Consider the following 22,063-nt stretch of genomic DNA (forward strand, 5'->3'; position numbering starts at 1 on the left):
GTTAAGGTTGTTTAAACCTTTAGTGACATTTCTGTACATTATGGCACAGACCAGAGCTCTACCTTATCTGAAAATAAAAAATAGGATGGAACACAGAAGTCTCATGCAACATCTGAAATAATTGTAAATTTTCAAAAAATCTCATAAACCTCCACATCATCTGGAAAATGAACTGATTTCTCTAAGATTGAGAGCATTGTATTTTGGTATGCCAAAATGTTTGAATGTGTAAGGTCCAGTTTAAGGCGCTGTGATTGCTGTCACTGTGACTAACAAACCAGAAATTTCACTCTGATCCACAGCTATAAATCAGACTTGCATTGCCATCGAGCCCCACACTGAGGCTTCTGTATTTGCCTGTTTGGACTCTCGCAGATGCTACCAGCCTCAAACCTCTTCAGTACTGAATGCTTCAAAACCTGATAAGCTCCTTCTGGGTAAGCTGTTCTTTGTTTTTTGAACTTCACTCTGCTCTTTTAATGCAGACTTTTATTTTGTAAGAATGGTAAATCTCAGGCTTTTTCATGTTCCTCCTTCCTCATCTTGAAATCTGTTTATTTCTGCAAATACTGCTGAAAGTTACCCTTGCCTTGACTGCTTCACAGGAGACATGCTTATTCAGGGCTTTAATAATTTGCTGATTAATTTCTTGTCATTCCTTGGTTTATGGACTTCCTAAATCCCTGCTGAGAGACTGTGATCTCAGAACTCAACTAAGAGCAACTCTTTTGACATTTCTAGTAATTCCAGTGCAAACAAAGATGAACTGAGACCCAAACTCAGACTTGAAAGAGTGGGAATTAGAAGGGTTTGGACAGGGCTTGAGATTGCCTGATAGGACTTTTTTATTGAGGTGAGACCTGCAAGATCATATCATTCAGCAGACTTGTCACATTTCTAGGGTGTAAAGTCCTGTTGTAAAGAATAAAACATGTAATTTCAGTTTCATGGTTTGCTTTGAGTTTTCTGTTACTCATTTCAAATCCACACCAAAAGAGATTTTAATTTTTTTCTTTCCATGTTACTCCCCTTAGTCCAAACAACTTCACACAGGTTTACTTCACATGACCAGAACCATGTCTGGCTGTACTGTATTCATCATGGCAGTATCCAGAGGTTGCCTGACTGCTGTTGTGTCACACCTCCACAGTCTTAACTTTCTAAGTAAATGAAGAATTAAAGTTGACTCTGCCTGATTTGTCCTCCTGCCTTTTTCTGTCTGAAATACTTTTCCATTTATTTAATTTCATGGAAAGTACTACAATGCTTCTCTGTAACTCCTCTCAGCTACTTTCTATCATGTTGGTGAAAAACCATATAGCCATCAAACAGCATCTTTTCTTTCTTACCTTCTCCTTTGCTCTACTTTGTCCCTTCTGGCATTTGTCCCTTCTTTGGCCCTTCTAGCCTACCTTTACAACCTGCTGCACATCTATTTTGCATCTCATTCCAGCTAGTGTTGTGATACTCTATAAGAATGGATACATAAATAGCAGTCTGAACTGTAGCATCACTCAAGACCGGGCAGCTCTGCCATCCTGGGACTCGCCAGTGGCAATGGCTTGATTAACTGAATGTTAACCTGATCTGGATGCTGTTGGTGATACAGCAACTTTTGTTATTAGGTACACGCTGCTCTGCCTCATGAAAAAATGAAATAGTGAAAAAGGCATATCTGGAAAATATATCCTTGCATTACGAAGCACAAACACTGCAGAAGCCTGAAGTTTTGCTAGTCCTGATCACAGTGGGATCCCAGAGCAGTCAGATCTCAGTTCTGTTGTAGATGACCCTCTAGGAATGCTGTCCTGTGGAGGGAGGAGATTAATCTTCTCTCTCCATTGTTTCCATTGGGGTTTCAGCTTGCCATTCTTTAATCAGGGAACTGTGTTTTAGTGTGTTTTTGCAATAGGGAGCTGAAGTAAGGGGCCTTTCTTTATCTCTCTGGGAGGGCTGAGAAGACACCCTGCTTCCAAAATCGTACCGACTATTTGCATGTTTGCCTCTACATGCCATTGACTCACTCAGTTACCTCCTTCCTCTTTACAAAGACCCTTTGAAGTTTGCCGAAGTTTCTGCAAGGTGCCATCAGGAGTGAATTTCACCGCAGATGAGGGCCTGACAAGCTTTATTGGACAAAGCAGGAAATTAAGGTACTTTTAATGCATGTATATGTTTATAAATATTTATTTTAAGCATTCTTGTATTAATAGATTTCAAATGCAGCAGAAGCATGGCACACATTGTTCGCGCGTTCCCCGCCTGCCCCTGCCCGCAGGCTCCTCCCGGAACAATGTCCCTTCAATCCACCGAGCGGCTCACCTCGGCCAGCGCCACTTCACCACAACCACGTCCCCTCCTCTTCTTCATCCCTCCCGCCCCTCCTTCACCTTCCTCAAAGCTGCGGTCACTTGACGCGGGCGGGGCAGCCCCGTCCCGCCCCGGAGCGGGCAGCGCTCGGCGCCCCGGGCGGGCTGGGGAGCGCGTCTTTCCGGAGAGCCGGGATGGAATCGGAATCGTCCCTCGGAGTGAGTAAAACAATTGCGCAGCAGGGGGCAGGGCGGGATGCGGCTCCTCGGAGGGTCCCAGGGAGGAAGGGGCGTGGGTGGCGGAGCCCGCGGTGCCATCGCCCCCGTGCCCGGCGGGGCCGGCGGCGCCCCTGGCCGCGGATCTTCGGACAGCTCTCGACACAGCGTTTCCTGTGATTCCCGTGAGGTTTTTTTAGCTTCTGGGTCGGCTGCAGCAAATGTTTTACTGATGTCATCGTCAATCGTTCGTTAATGACATGTCCCTCCCGGAACTGCGTGGGTTTTGGCCGTGGCCCAGCGCTCGGGGCCGGCGGCTGAGCGTGCGAGGCACCCTTCGGCGGGCACAGCCCGGGGCACGGGCATCGCCCGATGCTCGCGGTGCCCCCAGGCGGGAGGATGCTGATCTCTAGCGACTCTGCATGTCTGAATGTTTTATTGCTTGTTTATTGCATGCGTCCCGGTGTAGTCCTCAAAATATCACTGCTGCCTGCGTGCAGAGCACCCAAGGAGGGTCAAAAACCTGGTCTGAACAAGGGATGCGAGGGCAGTTTGGGTGGATGCTGGCTGGAAGCCAGGTGCCCACCACAGCACCTCTATCACTCCCCTTCCTCAGCAAGATAGGGGAGGGAGACTATAATGAAAGGCTCACGGGTAAGATAAGAACAGAGAGCGATCACTCACCGATTACTCTTACAGGCAGAAAGACTCGGCTTGGGAAAGTTACTGCATTTATTACCAATCAAATCAGAGTAGGGTAAAGAAAAATAAAAAGCAAATCACAGAATCACAGACTATTCTTAGTTGGAAGGGACCCACAAGGATCATCGAGTCCAATTCAAGTCAGTGGTCGTACAGGGGATTGAACCCATGAATCGTAGAACACCTTGCACCCACCCCTCCATTCTCCCTGGGCTCAAATTCACACCTGATTTTCTCTACCTCCACCCCCTGCAGTGGCACGGGGAGACGGAGAATGGGGGCTGGGGTCAGTTCACATGTTGTCTCTGCAACTCCTTCCTCGGAGGGAAGGACTCACAGTCTTCCCCTGCAAACTTCAACATTAGTCGTTCCCATGAGCTGCAGTTTTTCATCATCTGCTCCAGCGTCAGTCCCTTCCACAGTGTCAGAAGTCCTGTCAGCAAATCTGCTCCAGCGTGGGCTTTCCATGGGGTGGCAGCCCCCTTTGGGCTTCACTGGCTCTGGTGTGGGGCCCTCCACGGGCTGTAGGTGGATATCTTCTCCACTGTAGACCTCTATGGCTGCAGGGGGAGAGCCTGTCTTAGTGTGGTCTTCACCATGGGCTGCGGGGCAATCTACTCTGATGCCTGAAGCACCTTTTCTCCTTCCTGTGTCACTGACCTTGGTGTCTGCAGAGTTGTCTCTCTCAGGTATTCTCACTCCTTGCTTCTTGGCTGCCGTTGCTGTTGTACCCCAACTTTTTTTCCTGTCTTAAATCTGTTATCCTAGAGGTGTCACCACCATTGTTGATGGGCTTAGCCTTGGTCAGTGGTGGGTCCACCGTGGAGCCAACTGGCCTTGGCTCTGCTGGACATGGGGAAAGTTTCTGGCATCCTCTCAAAGAAACCAGTTCTGTAGTTCCCCCACTACCGAAACCTTGCCATGCAAACCCAACACAATAGTTAATCACAACACCATGTGTTAGGTTGACTTCCCTGTCCAGCAGAGGCAAATAAAGACACAGTTTTCCTTTGTGAAGTTTAGGAGTTAGTAGCTAATGGTTGCAGTTTCATTCCTCCAGGAAAGCCTTGCTTTTGTCTTCAGAAAGGTTACCCCACATCTCAAGCATGAGGCAGCAGCTGAGTTTAGAGGTGACAGTGTGACCTTTGCACTGTGCAAGGGATCAGGCCAAAATCTGGTCCAGTCACACTTTTGTATAGGACTGGATTAGCAGACTGCCAGGGTGCAGCTCCTGCCATGCACCGGCAGTGGCTGCCATCCCCAGTCTCAGCGCGTTGTGGAGGGAGGTGGGAAGAAGAGGAGAACAAGATTTCTCACTTGTCTGTGCATGCCTTGGTTTTGCTGTTTCTGCTCTCTACTGGCTTTCTCCAGGCCCAGCAGGACACTCCTTGTGAAGTGTCCTGGTCCCACAGAGGCTGGGACATTGATGGCAGCTTGTGCCAGTCTGACAACCTGCTGCCTGTTGTTTTTGGTAGTGCCAAGGGGTCTGTTGTACAGCCTGGCAAAGCTGACTGCAGGGTTCGATGCCTCTGTAGGGACTTCTTCAGCATGGGCCAGTGCTGGGCTATCCTGAGTCAGTGGCGAACTGCTGAAAGGGACTAGTGTGGCAGAAAACCAGCTTTTTTTCTATTGGTTATGGGACTGTGACTCCGTTAGCCCAAGCAGGGCAGTGAAAGCACGTGACGAGAGGAGAGGGTGGAAGCAGGTAAACCTGCACCCTCAGATGCATCCTGGGAGTGCTTGTCCTGGGACAAGATGTGACTGCCTGACGAGGCTTATGGGTCTTGCTGGGTAGCTACGTGCCTGCTCTGTGGAGGTGCGGGTGGCCTTGGGAATCTTGGGGAACCTTGGGGAATTGGAGAATGCTAAAGTCTTTGGGAAAGGGGGCTGCAGACCACAAGCAAAAGAGGAAAAGTAGTGCTTATAAGTTTCTAGTCTGCATATGGAGTCGCCATAAGTGCTGCCATATGCTGGAGTGTTGCAGCCTCGCAGCTTCTGTCAGTTTCAGAGCTGGAGAAGGAGAGAGACCATCCAGTCTTTTGCAACTACAGGAATGCTGTTTTAAGTACCTGCAGCCCTTGCCCACACTGATGTTACCTGGTACAGAAATTAGAGCCGAGCAGCATGGATGAGCAGTGGTGTGCAGTCTGACAAAGCATGAAACACAGCAAAAGTTGACAAAATTAGCTGCAGGTATCTATTGTCTGAACAAGGGGTCTGCAGGAGGCAGCAGTTCATGTTAAATTGCAGAGCCGTGGATGAGTTGACCTGCCTGAGATATGAATGTCTTTCCAAGAATAAGACTAGCAGATGTGACATAGAGAGACCATTTGCTTATGCAGGACAAAAGCAATCTGCACTTTCTTTTTTCCTAAATAAATCTCTGGTCGTTTTACCACTTGACCTTCCACTAGGCCCAGCAAATACCTGGCTTTTAAAAAAAGGAGTCAAAGGGAGCAAGAGAGGGTTAAACCACTTTTTCCCTGCTTACGCAGAGGCCTTGTGTGTATGGATAACCTCAGAGGCAGCACTCTTCAGCAGGAGGAGAATCCCAGGTTACACTGGACACGTGCAGCCTCTGTCATTGCGCCAGGAGTGCCAGGCATTTCCCTCAGCCCACATGGTCCCATTCTAATCTGAACTGAGGAGACTGTACTCAGAGAGACCAATTCAAAGACACACCAAAAGCACAGCAGGACAGGCTAGGAAGGTGATGCTATGTGCATTGGCAGATCTGAAAGCAGATTGTATCTCTTACATGTGGTACGGAATGCAATTCCTAAAACTGCCTTTCAGAAGACCCTATGTGACTGCCAAAAAAAATCTATTGCACCATGTTTAAATAAATGCTCTTCATATAAGCAGTGTGGCTCACCTGTACATTCAGAAAAACTAACCATCTCCTCAAAGCAACCCAAAGAATACTTTGAGGAGGAGCAATCTTGAATGAATATGCTAAGATGCAGCAAAAGAGATCAGTGAAGGTGTTGCAGTGTACAAAACCTGCACAAACACGTATCTGACTGCCATTGCTAAGGAAGGAATCATTCACAGTAACAGCTTGATTAAAAAGGATTAAAAAAGAAGGTGTAATATTAATGAAGGTAATCACTAATGATCTAAAAGAAACTATCACACTAGTTGTGAAAAAACAGTTAAAGCCTTGAAAGCAGTGGCAAGAAGGAAGGCTCTAATCCCCAAACAATCACTTAAACTTCAGAAACATAAAAAAAACCCCAACATGAAGAGCGTATCTTTGTGTTCTGCATCATCCAGGAGATCATAAAATGAAAAATGAACAGAATAACTCTAGTAGACCCTGGCGATGCCGTGATTTCTCATCTGGGTTTCTTCCCCTGGCATTCCTGCATGACCACTGCAAATTTTGTGGAAGATCTCAGAGAGGCTTGTATCCAAGAATAGTTCCAGAGTAGTTTTCAGGAAGGTCTGACCAAACTGAAGTACTTATGATCATGGACTTGTAGGGGTGATAAGAACAGATCAAGAGATCTTGAAACAGGGATTAAGGAGATCAGGTTTCCTCTTTGACTCCAGAGGCCAGCATGACCTGGAAATCCCATATCCTGACATTTTTTGTAAAGGCTTTTCATAGAGGTCCTGTTGTGGCACCTTATTTGATCCTTCAAGGTAAGTATTCTCCAGGTACCTAAGGGAGCAGACTCAGCGCCGCTGTGCCAGCCCATGCTCCTGGGGCTGCAAAGGGTAAAAAGCACTGGATGTGGTTTCACTCTGGAGGTAGGTTACTCCTTGTGATTTCACAATAGCCAGTGTAGACAGTAATTTCTCCATACCACTGAAACTGCATATATTTGTCTTGGCTCTGCTTTTTATTTCACATGGTCAGTTTACAAACCTGAAGCTGGAACCCTTCCTTGGCATTGTGCTGGGAGACAATGTTATCAAAAGAAGCCTATGTCATGGCTGAGAAGCTCTTGACATATTGATGCAACTACTTGAGAGAAGGGCTGACATTTTATAGTATCTGTAAATCTATTCTGCACAGGTGCAACGTTATTATGCAACCACAGTATATGGAATGGTTTATTCTGTTTTGTTTTCCCAGAACAACTTATGAAGGCCCAGAGCAGGCACTAATGGAAGGCCCTTTGCAAACCTTCATTCACATGTGCCGTGAAAATGGCCAGTGGATGTCACGATTACCAGAGGAGCTCTGGGATATTCCCCTCTATAACTTAGCTCTGCCAGGTAAAGATTAACTTTTGCTCTCCACTGTTTTGTTATCTTGTCATTTAAGCATTGGAACATCCTGTTTGTCCCATTTCAGGATGGCTACATTTATAATTTGGGTCAGTGTGTGGGAGAAGGGCTTGAGGGAGGGTTTGTGTGATGTTATGTGTGTGTGAATAATTTTGGTCTGTAATGTTTGGGATTTCTTAAAGGGGAGAGGGTTAAAAAAGGAAAGAAAGAGGTGCTTTTTTCCAATTCCTCTGCATCATCTTGTTAGATCAGTATCAGCATTTGCTTATCTGGGCAATGATGAAATTTTCCTAACTAATTTTTGCCACTTCCTGTATAATGAAATGGTTCTGAAAGGAGGGAAATAACGTTTTACTTTATTATTTCTTTCTGTGTACTGTTTAAAAGAGGTTGTGAAGGTATGGAAAAAGGAGAATTGAAACTTCTAATTAACATGTTTTTATTAATGTAGACTGTGAATTTTCTCCATGATCCTGCTTACAAAAACTGGATTTACACTGTTACGTGTAGATGCAGCTAAATGATACTTGTGTAACATTAGTTCTCTGCTACCTTGATTTTCCACCCCCCCTCATTCTGTCCAAAGAAGTTACAGTATAATCATAATCTGGGGCCATGGGGAGGCACTGGAGGGCTGTCAGCTCTCGAATGATGTCAAAATGGTAGAAAAATGGTACAAAAGAAATGTGTGGGTGGAAAGCAGCACAGCGTGTAGATGAATGTTTTATGTAGGCTACATGATCATACGTTAATTTTAGGAAAGACAGTATTTAGAGACAGTGTGAAGTCTTGTCTTCAGTAAGTGGGGCCCTGGGAGGACCCAAGAATTGTAGTGTTTTGGGGTTTTTCTGCTCTTTGTGAACTAATGGAGTTTTGATTAAAATTTAAACCTGGAAACTTATCTCTTGGTGGCTTCTTAGATATGTAATTTGGATTCATGTACAGAACAAGTACACCTCTGTTTAGGATAAAGCCTATGTAGGAGGACCCAGGATAGGTATTATAAAAAAAAATTCTAGTTTTCTTGTTTAACCATCAAGAGAAGAAAATATGTATCTGTCTTAGGAAAGAAGAATCTTCTTTTTCTAGTTTTCTCTTTGTTCCTTTTGCAAAAATTCTTCAAAAAATCAGTAGCACACTCGGTGGGGTTTTGCTGTAGGGGAAAAGGAATCATGTTGTTTCTAAAAGGCTTTGATGGTGATATTTCTTGGACACTGTAGAAAGTGAAGAACCTGCTGATGTGTGCCTTTAACTTCCTGGCTCTCCTCCTAAGGGTGGACCTTGTTATTGTTGCAAATGTTTATTCTTCTTGTGAACATACCTGTATGGAGAAAAGGCATAAAGAAAAGAGTAGTGGAAGACAAACCCATTTCAGCAAACATCAGAGGACTTTTACAGAGTATTGTAGGCTATTAATTTGGAATATTTTGGTGGCTGTCCAGCTGACCCACAAAACTTATCTAGCCCAAGTCAGAAAAAAACAGATCAAGACCAACCAGGTCAAGACAGCTCTGGCAGGTTTTCAGAGTGAGCAATAACTGGGGGAAACCCACTTTGGAAGTGGAAGTTTATCTCATAGAAGTCATGCAAGAGACATGAACATGACAGAGTGCATTCTGAAAGCATGATGAGGAGACAGAGGCAATCTCAGTAATTAGTGTTGTGCCTGCACCAGATTCAGCACATGCTGCTGGGGAAGTGTTGCTTCAAGCTCTGAAGCTACCTGGCTTGGTGCTAGCTCACTATCTTTGCATCATATTTGTTGTGTCATGGATATACCCATCTTCCTTTTGCTACTGTAACTCATTGACATCACGAAAAGAATCCTAAGTAAAAGATTACTATCTGTTTGCTGGTTGGCATCAGTGGATGCAACACCCATCGATGGAATCTTGTTCACCTCTCTCAGACTTGGATTTGGTCCATAGGTGTTTAATGACTCTTACATCTTCCAAGACATACTTCTTTGATTACATGCCCTCATTATTTATCTTCCATCTGCAATGAACTTGGTTTTGGTGTCTAAAGTAGGAAAATAGATGGAAAATGGATTTTAAAAGGTGAACAGGTGAGACATTAAACTATTACTGACAGTTTCAAAGAATTTTTATTCAAAACTACTTTTGTCCTTTCTTCTTTGGCCACTAGAAATATTGCCATTGACACCAGTAAAGATGACCTTTCTAAAAGGCAGATCCTATCACCAGTAAACAATTTGTTTGATATAAGACTTAAAAAACAAAATAAAAAAAATTTACAGAAACTCTGTAAAGATCCAAGCAACTCACCGTACTGAATTGTTAGCTTTTCTTATTGATGCTTTATAAAATTGGAGGGAATAATGGAACAGAAAAAGCTAGCAAAATCACTGGTTGCCTGTCCTGAAGAAATTGTGAGTTGCAATAGTTTCCTCTAAGCATGATGCAAGAGATGTGTCAGATTTATTTAGACTTCAAAGAAATCAAATATTTGGGCAGGCTGTACTTGGCTCTGATGCTTGGGCTGCCCCTATACTGGAAAGTCATGTAATTTTTGAATTCCATAAAGATGGAAATGTTTCATCTATGACACATAAACTTACACTTGGATTTGCCTCTGAAAACTTCAAGCATTGACCTCTTAAGTTGGTTTTGTAGGGGACATGAGGGTTTAGTTCAGGAAGGCATTTTTACCAAATATTTAAGATATACATGTTTAAAGTGTGAAGTTAGGAGTTGGTTCAGTTAAAAGTGTAAGAAGATAAATTTCTGCTTTCAGTCATGTTTTCCTATGCAGGGATGATGGGATTGGAGAATGAAATCCTGCATTTGGACAATGCTGAAAACAGGACAAATTCTAGATAAACTCAGCCTTCAGCTATTTCCTGGAGGGGGGAAAAAGTGGGTTTTGACATCAAGATTATTATTTCAGTGGAAGATGTTATTTGAAAGAGGTCATTTTATTGTGGTTCTGGGCAACCAACAATATGTAGTTTAGATGGGGACTGCTTTATTGAAAAGTCTTCATGCCTTCCCTTCATAAGGATTTCACTCTAAGCTTATCAATGTCAGGTGAGCAACCTCTGTAAAAGAGCCCACCTCTTTGCCATAACTACATAGGCTGTCAGACAATATAGGTGTGTGATTTGCACATGGGGTGGCATATCAGATGCGCACACACATTATAACCATGGAATGTGGTCTTGAGTAGTTAAGAAATGAAATTTTCTGTACATCTATTTTTGTGTTCTACAGGGAGTCATGACACCATGACCTACTGTTTGGATAAAAGGTCTGCTGTAAGTGGCAATGAATCCAAGCTGGTGAAGTTTTTAAACAGATGTATACCCTGCATTGTGCACCCCATTATCATGAAGTGGTCTACAACACAGGTAACTGTTATCTAGCATTCTCTTCATGCCTCAGCAAAGTTGAAGTTTGTGCTGCAGGGCTGAGGGTGGCCAAGCTCTCCTGAGCACAATGACAGAATAGCCCCCTACCCAGAAATCTCCTCTTTCATGAGGTGCCTTGCTTGGGTGCTGTGGCTTAACCCCAGCCAGCAACTCAGCCCCATACAGCTGCTTCTCACTGCCCTGGGGTGGGATAGGGGAGGGACTTGGAAGGGTGAACTCCTGGGTTGAGATGAAGACAGTTTATTAAGTAAAACAAAAGCTACATATGCAAGTAAAACAAAACAAGGAATTAATTTACCACTTCCCAGAGGCAGGCAGGTGTTCAGTGTTTCTCCAGGAAAGCTGTGCTCCATCACATGTAATGGTGACTTGGGATAACAAATGACACCAGTCTGAATATTCCCCCTCTTCTTCTTCCCCCAGCTTTATATTCTGGGCATGACTCCATATGTCTGGGATATCTCTCTGGTCAGTTGGGATCAGCTGTCCTTGTCTGTGTCTCCTCCCAACTTCTTGTGCACCCCCAGCCTGCTTGCTGGTGGGGTGAGAGGTAGAAAAGGTCTTGTCTCTGTATAAGCACTGCTCAGTGATAAGGAAAATATCTCAGTGTAATCAACACTGTTTCCAACAGAAATCCAAAACACACTCCCATACCAGCCACTCTTTCCTATCTAAATCCAGAACATTGGGGTATGAGATAGGTGCCATACATACCAAGTCATCTTCTGTGGGGAAAAAATATGTAGGTGAGGCAGGGATGATACTTAAACAATGATGTTGCTTAAAGCTGACCACTTAGTACCAGAAACTCATCTTCTTTTCATGTATTTATTTTTGTTATAAATAATATATAATATTACTGTAATCACCAGAGGTTTTTCTATTGCACTTTGTTTAATGCTTGTCATTTTTAGTGTCACTGTTGTGTGAGATGTCAGTTATTTTCTCCACCCATACTGTGTGAGTATTTCACTCACCAGCAGAGACAGAAGAATCCCTTGCTGAAGAGATTTTATTTCCCATAAAGATTAAGATAATGAAGGTGTGTTCCCTCATCTAAGGTTTAGTTAATTTTTTAAATGTCCAAATATTAAGCTAGTAGTTATCTCTTTGTTTCTTACAAATATATTTTAAAGACAAAATTGGGGATCATAATTTAAGCTAGAGCTTTTGAAGATTGTTCCAAGAAACAATTTTCTTGACATCAAAGAGGTACCAAAAATCTTTTTGCTTCTGTTCTTATTGAAGAAGGACTTCATTATTAGGGAATTAAAATTGAATAATTGATATATAGCAGTAAGTATGCCTAAGTTTCTATTGTATTTGAGCAGCTATGACAAACTGGAATCTGAGACACTACCAGGGTGTATGTAATGGCAAAGATGAGTTGATGTGTAAAGGCACTTGGCTAGCACAGAGCCTTGTTTACCTTGAGCTACTTTTTGCTTTGGGACCTAAGCCAATGAAAGATTTAGATACTTCCTAACTTGTGGATTTCTGGCTGGCAAAGTGACGCTGTTGGTGACAAACAATCTCCTAACATCATTATAGTAATTTTCTGGTCCAAACCCAGTGTAACAAGTGGGAAGTTGCCCAGTGCTGATGGGAAGGAGGCACAGCTGCAATCCTGCCCTCCTTAGCTCTGCGGTGTTCCAGTTATCTTTGTGAGGAGATGACTCCACCCAGTGGTATCCAGAACAGACCTGAAGGAGCACTACTGATGGTAGGACCCAGAGGTTCCTGGATGGCCCAGTGCCTAGGAGAAGGTGCCTGCTTGAGCCCTGACTCAAATCTTTCCTGTGCAATGGCTGTGTAAGTTCCACTCATGCCCTGAGTCCCTGAGATTGCAACACTGAGCAGCACTGCTCCCCAGGGCTTCTTCTGAAATTTTGCCCTTTAGGGGGCAATGTTCACACTGGCTAATTCAGTATCCAAACCCAGATGGCTAATTAGAGAGTCTAATTTGTCTAGTTTTCCCATGCAGTCAACAGAAAGAAATTAATTCATATAAAGGGCAGTTCAGAGCAGCTATTTCACCTGGTGCTCTTTCTGACTGGGGTTATATATGACTTACACCCATATACACTCCCATCTCCAATGTGCTCCAAGCAAAGGGATCACCCCTAGATCACCCCTTCACCTGTTCCAGGCTGCTATAGACTAAGCAGGCACAGAGGGAGCAGTTGGCCAGACCAACAGCACCATCTGAACCCTGGGGCACCTCAGGCACAGCCTGGGGAGAAAACATTCCTGTCTGAAGAACAGGAAGTTAGGTGGTTGAAGCTAGACAGGGTTAGCATCCTGTCATACATCATAAGCTCTGTCTCAACCCTAAAGCTATGATTGTGGTTATTCAGGAGCAATGTCTTGTATTGATTTAGTCTTTGTTGAATTCTTTCTGACTTGCATCAGTCCCGTGTATGCTTTCTGAAATCTAAAAGTGTTGTGCAGAGCAGGTTGAGAAAAATTAGTGTTTAAATGTAATTAATTTTCTTATGCAAAGAGAGCCTTGATATATGTAAAACACATACCATTTGGGACTTTGCCCCAGAAACAGCTTTATCACTTGTTCCATTCAGCCCTCAAATCCAGTGGAAGAGGTTTGAGGGAAGTGGAAATAGAGGACTACCTCTGTTTTGTAGGACTTCTACAAGTTAATTCAAACTTTATAAGAAACTTTATGTTGAGAAAGAACAATAGCCACTAGTTTTTTCTGGTTTTGTTTTTCCTTCTATTGAGGATGAGTGAGCTCCTCAGAGACAACTGTGGTATAGTCTTTGATCTAATAAAATAAATACAGCATTTCTAAGGTGATCCTGCAGTTGTTGTTCATATGAATAGTTGTGTGAAGAGTGATCATGTATTTATGCATAGGTTAATGGAACTTTAGCTTTCAGAACACCACAACGGCAGTGGTCTGAAACTAATCTGGTCTGTACCTGCAGTATACTTTGCAGGGAATTTTAATTCCTGTTGTTCAGAGAGTGAAATACTTCAAAGTTGCAACTTGGTGCCAAATAGTGATATTGTAAAGACAAAAGACCCAAGAAAAATGTCATAGGGCTAATTTTGCACATCAAGCTTTCAGGACCTTTGTTTTCTGTTTGACCTTTCAGGTCCTGACTGTGACGGAGCAACTAGAGGCTGGAGTTAGATACCTGGATTTCAGGATTGCCCACAAGGCTAATGATCCATCTATGAATTTGTACTTTGTGCATATGGTTTACACAACTGTTACTGTACAGGTATTTTTCTTACCTTTGTAATGGCTGTAAAACCAGTGCCATTTTTTTTTAATTTAAGAGCCGTCATCATCTGAAAATGCTGTTCCAAGATCTTCTGAGTAGGTTATTTGTTTTCCTTATGTGAGGACTTCAAACTAGAGAAAATCAGCAGGGCTGGAAATTAGTTTCAGCAGCTGCACATGATACTGGAACTCTTCATCCTCAAGCCAGAGTTGTGCCTGCCCTCCACTGCCTAGCCCCTACCAAGTGCCTGATGTTCTGGGGTTTATCTTGTGTTGTCTAGGGATGACACCCAGGGCAATCCTGTTTAGCTGGTGAGGAGAGAAGTTATTAAATGGAAGAAGGCATTAAAAGTCTCATAAAAATCACAGAAACACTTATTTTTTTGAGAAAGAAGTATTTTATTGACTCAGTCTGGATCCTATGACCAAATTACTGTCAGCTGCTGTGAAGCAACTGCTGTGAGTTGATGTGCTCTGTCACCTTGCAATACTTCTTTCCTTTTGTTGGGATCTGTACAGCCAGGCACAGCTAATGCAGGTTTTCATTTGTTGACTAACTGGCTAAACTTCATGCTCATGAGTCTGAACCCTTCATGTGTTGAGACTTCATGGTGACTGGCATGCTCCTGTAAACAGATGTAGGGCCTGACTACCTTGCTAGTTATGTGTGGTCTTCATGTAGCTGTCATTGTCCACACCAAAGGGGAAAAAAAAGAGTCCTGTTATGTTTGAGCACAAACTTTTCCCTGTTTTTGAGTTTGCCACCAACACGTTGGTTATCCTTAAAGAAGCTTGGGGAGTTAGGTTTACTGCTAACTCACCTGTAGGCAGTAGGAGATTCATGGATATTATCAAAATACAAAGCTGTTAAGTCTAAAGTGCTGGAATCACATCCAGAGCAAACCAGCACTGGTCTGTGAAAGTAGGTTTTCCTGGGGCACATCTCTCTGGAACCCCTTGTGGGCAGTCTGATGGCCATCCTCCAGAAACCTACACTGATTTTATTATTGTGATTGTGAGTCTACTCCACCATCAGTGCTCTGTTGATTTTATGCCCTTTCCCCTGCATATCACAGATAACTTTCTAAGTTGCCATAACTCTCTCTTCTAGGATACTCTGTGGGAAGTATTAAGGTGGTTGGAAACTCATCCTCAGGAAGTTGTTGTTTTAGCCTGCAGGAATTTTGATGGATTAACCAAGAGACTTCACAGTCATCTTGTTGCCTGTCTAAAAGAGATTTTCCAGAGTAAACTGTGTCCCAGAAATGTAAGTATGAGATCCTTTTTTTCTCCTTTTTTAAGAGTGATATATTACAATGAGATCTGTGATTCCACATTTTTAGATATATATTTTTTAGATATATTTTACTTTTGTTATATTTTAACCTAGGAAAGGTAACATTTGCTGCATCAGAGATAGGTGTTTACCTAATACATTGAGGAGATAAAGAAAGCCTGCATTCCACAGTGAGGAGGGAATTAAATTTGGCTGTCATGTCTGTTGAGTTGTGGGACAACAGTAGAGACAAGTATCATCTGCTATCCTGTGTGAGTTTTCTTGGAAAAGGCAGGGGCGGGGGCAAGGCAAGGCAAGGCAAGGTAAGGAAAGGCAAGGCAAGGAAAAAGAGAAAAGATGTGTGTGTTACAAGTGTAGTTCATACTATATTTATAGAATTCAAAGAATCCATTTTCTGCCTTTTCACAGCAATAATTATAAATGAATTTTTGTGCTATTTATAATAGTTTAGATTGGAAGTGACTTCTTGAGGTCATCTGGTCCAACACCATCATGCAAAGCAGGACCAACTTCAAAGTTACGTTGGGCTGTGTCCTGTCCATTCTTGAATATCTCCAAGCATGGAGATTCCACAGCCTTTCTATGCAACATTTGTTCCAACATTGGCCACTCTCACAGTAACAGTGTTTTCCTTCTCTATCTGATCAGAATTTCTCTTGATGTAACTTGTGTCTTCTGACTTCCTTCCTTTGCTATACGTATCTGAGGAGTCTTCTCTACATCTACATGTTAGGTATTTGCAGATAGCAGTAAGACCTGTCCAGTCTTTTTCATACTGAACAGACTCAGCTCCCTCAGCCTGTCCTTGCATGTCATGTTCTAGCCTCTGCTTGCTCTGGTTGCATGCTGCTGGACTCACTCCAGCACATCAATGACTTTTTTGTACTGGAGAAGCCCCAGGTAGAAACAGTACTTGAGATGCAATTCCATAACTGCTGAATAGAAAGGAAGAACCCCTTTTCCTTACTTGCTGTCTGTGCCTCTGCTAATACTGCCCAGTTTACAGCTGACCTTTTCCATGTGGACACACTGCTGGCTCATGTTCAGCTTGGTCTCCTAGGGCCTAGGAGGTTCTTATCTGCAAAGCAGGTTTCTAGCCAGCTGTCTCCAATCTGTCCTGGTGTGTGGGATTGGTCCATTCAGGTGCAGGATTTTGCAATTGTCTTTGCTGAGCTTCATGAGGTTTCTGTCAGCCTGTTGAGGTTCCCTCTTAGTGGCATCTCTGCCCTCAGTGCATTTCTGGTGGCACTGCCTTTTTTTTCCTGGAGCTGACCTTCTAAAGAGATTTTCAGTCACCCAGACCTCCAGAAAAGCCTTAATTTAAATGATCAGAAAATATTTGACTGCTAGATTTTAGAAGTTGAGATGTTTAGCTTCCTTTTTTTTTTTATGAGGTGTGGGAGCTTTTAGTATTTAAACAATTAACATTTCAAAGACGCACAGGAACAGAGGGTTTCCTCTGGAGATGCAAGTGGTACAAGAGAATGATGACCTGTTTGTGATTCAAATCCAGCCTTTGAAGCTAGTGTATAACTAAAGTGAGTATTACCATTTCAAAGCATTTTGTACAGCAGAGTTAAAATAGAACAATTCTCAGCAAAACTAGGGGATTCTGAATATTCAGGCCTCAGCTGAATAACTGAAGACCTGAGTGACACTGTTCTATTGTTTCCCCAAATAATCTGAGAGTGTAAGTTGTGGATGACAAGAGTGATTCTGGAGAATATTGTCAAATTTGCTTTCAGATACATGGCCAGAAGAGAAGTTACTAACTGCAAAAGGGGTAAGCTGCTGATAGTTTGTTGATTGAAGGTGTTGAAAGAATGGTTTGAGATCACTTCACTGAAGAAAGAGCATTTCTGAATTGTGTCCAGAGGAAGGGAGGAGGATCACTGGAGAAAAGACAAGCCAAGTACTTCCCCTGAGAAGGAAGACTTTATTTGTAGGTGATCTGTGACCTGCTAGTGGTACCATTGCAGATTAGGCAGCTGTGGCATTTTTCAGGATCCCATATTCAGATTTAACATCAAATATGAAAGTGTTTGCTCACTTAATCTAAAATAAACTGCTATCTATTGTCTTTCAGTACTGCATCTCTGACACGGTAGAAGAGTAAGTGTCAAAGTATTTATGAAGCAGGCGCTAAATTGAGGTCTGTATGTAGTACTGGCACAGGCCACAGTGTGACAATATTACATTGGGTTTAAAATTTTAATTGCCTTAACTATTAAGGTGTCTTCCTTTGATCTGGATCACTAGGGTTTTAAAATCCCTTGTCAGACACGTACAGTTTCATTTCTGCTTTGTTTGCAAAACGAGCACCTGTGCTCATGTACACATTTCTAGTAGCTTTTTTTTATTTTGCTTTTATTCCACATCTTTTTTTGTTTGTTTGTTTAAGAAGTTCTAGCTTTACAAAGGCAGCTGGAGTAAAGCAAAGGCTTCAGTCAACCAGAGAGTTTTGTAGTTTGAGCGGCTTGTACCTCAGCTTTGCAGTATTTTCTGAACTAATTGAGGCTTGCATTCTGTTTTTCTTGGATGAAGTAAGAGGGATTCCCACATTCATTCAACCCTTGGCTTCCTTCAAATATTTACATAAATAATTTTCAAATGCCTTTGGCTTTTATTTTAATTAATAAATTAATTGGAACATCAAAAAGCCACCATTTCCTTTTCACAAGCAATAGACATAGCTTTTAACCACAACATTCTTAAAAAGACAATGCCTCTTAAATATGTTGGTTTTGCAAATAAAAGTAGTCAGAGAGCCTCAATTCTCTCCAATGGTAGCTTTTGAGGAATGGAAAATGCCATTTCATACTGAAGCACTTAAATTTAACAGACCTGTTTCAGCCCATCTTAAGTCTTCCTATCTCTCAATTCAAAATGTCTGGAGCATCCCAATTTAAAAAAAACTTTCCATTTAGAGAAATTGGAATTGATGTAGCTCTTGGAGAATGACATTTAGTCTTCCCAAGTTTTAAGCAGTTCAGTTTTCTTTAATGGCTATAGCAGCAAATATGCATCAGTGTGGGGCATTTGCCAAAAATAACTCCTGCTTTTCTGTGCCTGCATTCCTACAGCTTCATGTAGGGCTTTGCCTCCTTGTCCCTATGTGGTCTATGTCTCCCTCTCCCAACAAATTTTCAACAGTGGCTTGTGCATGAGAGCTGACACAGTCACAATTTCCTGTTATGCAGGTGTGAGACCTTCAGTTATGCACATTATCATGGTTGAATTGAGGAAAGAAGGAATTAGCTGAAGTTCCCAGGCTCCTATTGCCCCTGTAGCTTGTAACCCAGCCCATGACCTCCTGGGCTGCTCATTTAACAGCTTTATCTGAACTGATTCTGTGCCAAGGTTATGTCACACCACAGTGCTCAAACTTTGGGAACACTGCTGTGTTTCTGACTTCAGCCTGGGCATGCTTCCCTTTAGGTGATGCCAACACTGCGGACCATGTGGCAGCTCGGTCATCAGGTTATAGTCTCGTACGAAGAGGATGTGGAACTGGAGCAGCACTGTGAGCTGTGGCCTGCAATCCCATACTGGTGGGGAAACAAAACATCCACTCGTGCTCTTATCCGGTATTTGGAGCGCATGAAGCGAAGGGGCCGTCCAGGTAGGCACACAGGGAGTTGCTTAGAGGAAAGAAGGAACACTTACAGCAGGGCAAAACAAACAGGACGTTGGGCAGTTGTGGCCTTAGGGGGTATAACCGCTCTGTGCATGCTGTGTGCCCATGATTGCTCAGTGCCCTGCCCACCTATGGGTGAGTGCAGTGTTCATCTGTGGTGGTGTGGACACGTGTCAGGGTATGTACTCACACAGACTGTATAAATTGTGGCAGCCACCTCACTTGCGCGATCCCACGGAAAGGAAGCCCTTGGCACAGACCAGCTCCATGGCCCTGTTGTGCTCATGGGTGGGAGGCAGCTTCTGCAGCCCAGTGCTTGCTGTTTTAGGCAGCACAGATGGTGAGAGAAGTGCATTCTGCTAGCCTTGTTTTGAAAAGAAACCGCTACAGGGTTTTTCTGAGGGGAAACCCTATTGCTCTCTCTGACTACCTGAAGGAGGCTGTAGCAAGGCAGGGGTTGGCCTCTTCTTCCAGGCAACACGATGGGACAAGAGGGCATGGCCTCAAGCCTGTGCCAGGGCAGGTTCAGGTTGGACATTGGGAAGAATTTCTTCACTGAAAAGGTAGTTAAGACTGGAATTGCCTGCCCAGGGTGGTGGTGGAGTCATTGTCCCTGAAAGTGTTCAGTAAACAACTAGATGTGGCACTTAGCGCTGTGGTTTAGTTTGTCATGGTTTGATGTTTGGTCAAAGGTTGGCCTCAATCTTATGATTCTGTGATACAAGAACAGTATGTGAAGGGTGTAGTTGCACCAGTAAATAGCAGCACTTAAGCATGCTGGTGTAGTATAGTCTGAGAGAAATTCAGCTCACCTCTGACACAGCTTTTGATGGGAATGCACAGGGCGATAAAGGAGAGGAGCTGCTTCAAAAGTTTGTCCCCAGCCAAAGGAAAATGTTCATGTGGTGCACCCTTTTTTTCTGTCCATCACGGAGGAAGGCTAAGCATTTGGAAGCCACCCTCACAGAAACAAACATAATCTACAAAGGAGAACTAGTTAGACCACTTTAGCTAAACTGGAATGGTTTGATAACCAAGTGTGGCTCAGGAACTGTTTACTATAGCATGTAGGTGCAACAAGGGGAGACAGTCCACTCAATCACTTGTAGGGATATGAAACAATACAGAAAGAATGTGAAGTTAGTCTTAATGATTTCCACTGGAGCAAGATCTGAAGCTAATGCAATACTGACCAGTTTCTGTTCTCCTCAAAAGAATATTTTTAATGTGTCACTTTCTGATTTTTGTTTCAGGAAAATTTTTTGTAGCAGGGATTAACCTTACTGAAAATTTAGGTTACATTCTCCTACACCCATTTGGATCGTTAAAGAAAATGACACTCCGGAGTCTTCCATGCTTGAAAATTTGGATAAAGCAGCAGTATCCAGGTCCAAAAAAAGAATGTATTAACATCATTGCTGGAGACTTTATAGGAAACAATGATTTTGTCAAAGATGTGATAGAACTTAACACAAAAATTAATCCTCTATTGGAGTGTCAAAGTAGAGGAGCTGGAACAAATAGCATTTCATTCTTGGCATCTTAATCTGTGAAAAGCTGAAAAGGCTTTGTCTGCATTTAATGTGCCCTGCTGTAAACATCCTGAATCCCATAAAGGTCCAGTTAACTTAAACCAGGTATGCTTTAAAGGCTCTGTAGGAAAAGATCAAGGTTTCAAGACCTTTAGACCTTGTTGAAGTATCCAGAAAGTTACAGTGTAAGTGTAATTTATTTGGAGGTGCTTTGATTCTGTAGCAGCTGGCAATATTGAAGTCTCAGTAATTTAATCTTATTTTACAAAGGACCAAGAAGGAGAAATGTCAGTAGCTACATGAATTATTTAGTGGTAAGATTTTACCTTTCTTTTAATTGTAAGGATATTCTGCACTATTTGCAACTCCAATTCTTACTCTTTTATATCAAAGTGAAACTGATTTGTCTGTTTCCATAGTTTAAAAGGAAACTTAAAAATATTTTTGATATATCAAAGATACTGTATTGACAATCCAATTTGACATGATTTTATGTATACATCAGTGTGTTGAGTATCATTTTGTGAACCCCCTTACCAACAGAATAGCCACAAAATTATTTATAAGAGGTATTTGCACACTTCCTCATGGCAGTTCTGAATTGATAAGGATACCAGAACTAGGCCCGTAGAAGTTTTGTCTGTAGCAACGAAGTATGTTTAGGTGTTGCCAAAGTATGCTTTACATTGAAAATAAATAGAGGAAACATACTCCTTATCTAAACTCAAACTGCTCCAGAAATACAGGTTCTTCTCTTCTGTCATGCTCATTTGGGGTTTCACACCTGGTCTTTGATTTAGGTATTTTAGTAGCTCTATCATTATTTTTCCTCTAAGTAAGTAATTTTTGCTTATGTGAAAACTAAGGGGTTATGCTGTTTGACATTGTGTGTTAATTCTGTTTTTCTAAATGAACTGTGCAATAACAGATGATCATGAATGCAAGAGAAATAGCAATCAGAACTGAAACAAAAACAGTCATTGTGTAAAATTAACTATGCAGCTTCAGCCATATACCTCACTTTTTAGATGCACTTTATATGCAAAAGCTAAGTCCAGATGTCTGGCAAGATGCTAATGTTTGCAGAAGTTCTAAATCAACTGCTACTTGCCAACATACCAAGCTCTCTCTAAACTTCTCAGCATGAAAGGGTAAGATGCAAACTTTTCATGCAATCTCTTGCAATTGCAGAATTCATGGGAGTAAAAATTAAACATGACATTTATGGGGAAGACTTTCTAAATGCTTTTTTTAAGGTGCTTTGCATTCTGTTCTAACCTGTATGTACTTCATGCTGAGTAGTAGTCATTCAGTTTTTTATGTTACAGGTACTCAGAATGTTCTCTTGCCTATCTTTTGTAGCCGTTTTTGTACCCTTGTTCCTCTAATAAAACTTGATCTCTGTGTGGTACGTTATGGTTTTGTTTCGTCTTTCTGTGATTTTGATTGTTTTATTGGTTCCCTGTAGTAATTCGTAACTCAACTAATAGATC

The 22,063-nt window shown here is 42.5% G+C and overlaps 1 protein-coding gene across 3 annotated transcripts; it reads left to right on the plus strand.

Moving 5' to 3' along the window:
* Nucleotides 1-350: 350 nt before the first annotated feature.
* Nucleotides 351-21,981, plus strand: PLCXD1 (phosphatidylinositol specific phospholipase C X domain containing 1). 3 transcript variants are annotated; one of them, XM_071548060.1, is made up of 8 exons: nt 351-437; nt 2,052-2,153; nt 7,312-7,454; nt 10,700-10,836; nt 13,974-14,102; nt 15,216-15,371; nt 18,840-19,023; nt 20,292-21,981. In XM_071548060.1, exons 3-8 carry the CDS (start codon nt 7,343-7,345, stop codon nt 20,582-20,584), a joined length of 1,011 nt encoding a protein of 336 aa, XP_071404161.1. In that variant the 5' UTR covers nt 351-437; nt 2,052-2,153; nt 7,312-7,342; the 3' UTR covers nt 20,585-21,981. The 3 variants fall into 3 exon arrangements, with proteins under 3 accessions (XP_071404161.1, XP_071404166.1, XP_071404154.1); XM_071548065.1 differs by lacking the exons at nt 351-437; nt 2,052-2,153 and adding an exon at nt 2,318-2,528; XM_071548053.1 differs by lacking the exons at nt 351-437; nt 2,052-2,153 and having other exon boundaries at nt 7,265-7,454.
* The last annotated feature ends 82 nt before the right edge of the window (nt 21,982-22,063 follow it).

The sequence above is a fragment of the Pithys albifrons genome, chromosome 1, assembly GCF_047495875.1.
Source record: "Pithys albifrons albifrons isolate INPA30051 chromosome 1, PitAlb_v1, whole genome shotgun sequence".
Taxonomy (NCBI): Eukaryota; Metazoa; Chordata; class Aves; order Passeriformes; family Thamnophilidae; genus Pithys; species Pithys albifrons.

Excerpts from the sequence above, each read along its gene's own strand:
- PLCXD1 (XM_071548053.1), top strand. The coding sequence starts at position 7,265 with ATGCAACCACAGTATATGGAATGGTTTATTCTGTTTTGTTTTCCCAGA. Across the intron at positions 10,837-13,973 it reads TGAAGTGGTCTACAACACAG|GTCCTGACTGTGACGGAGCA; the intron begins GTAACTGTTATC and ends TTGACCTTTCAG. Across the intron at positions 19,024-20,291 it reads GAAGCGAAGGGGCCGTCCAG|GAAAATTTTTTGTAGCAGGG; the intron begins GTAGGCACACAG and ends TTTTTGTTTCAG.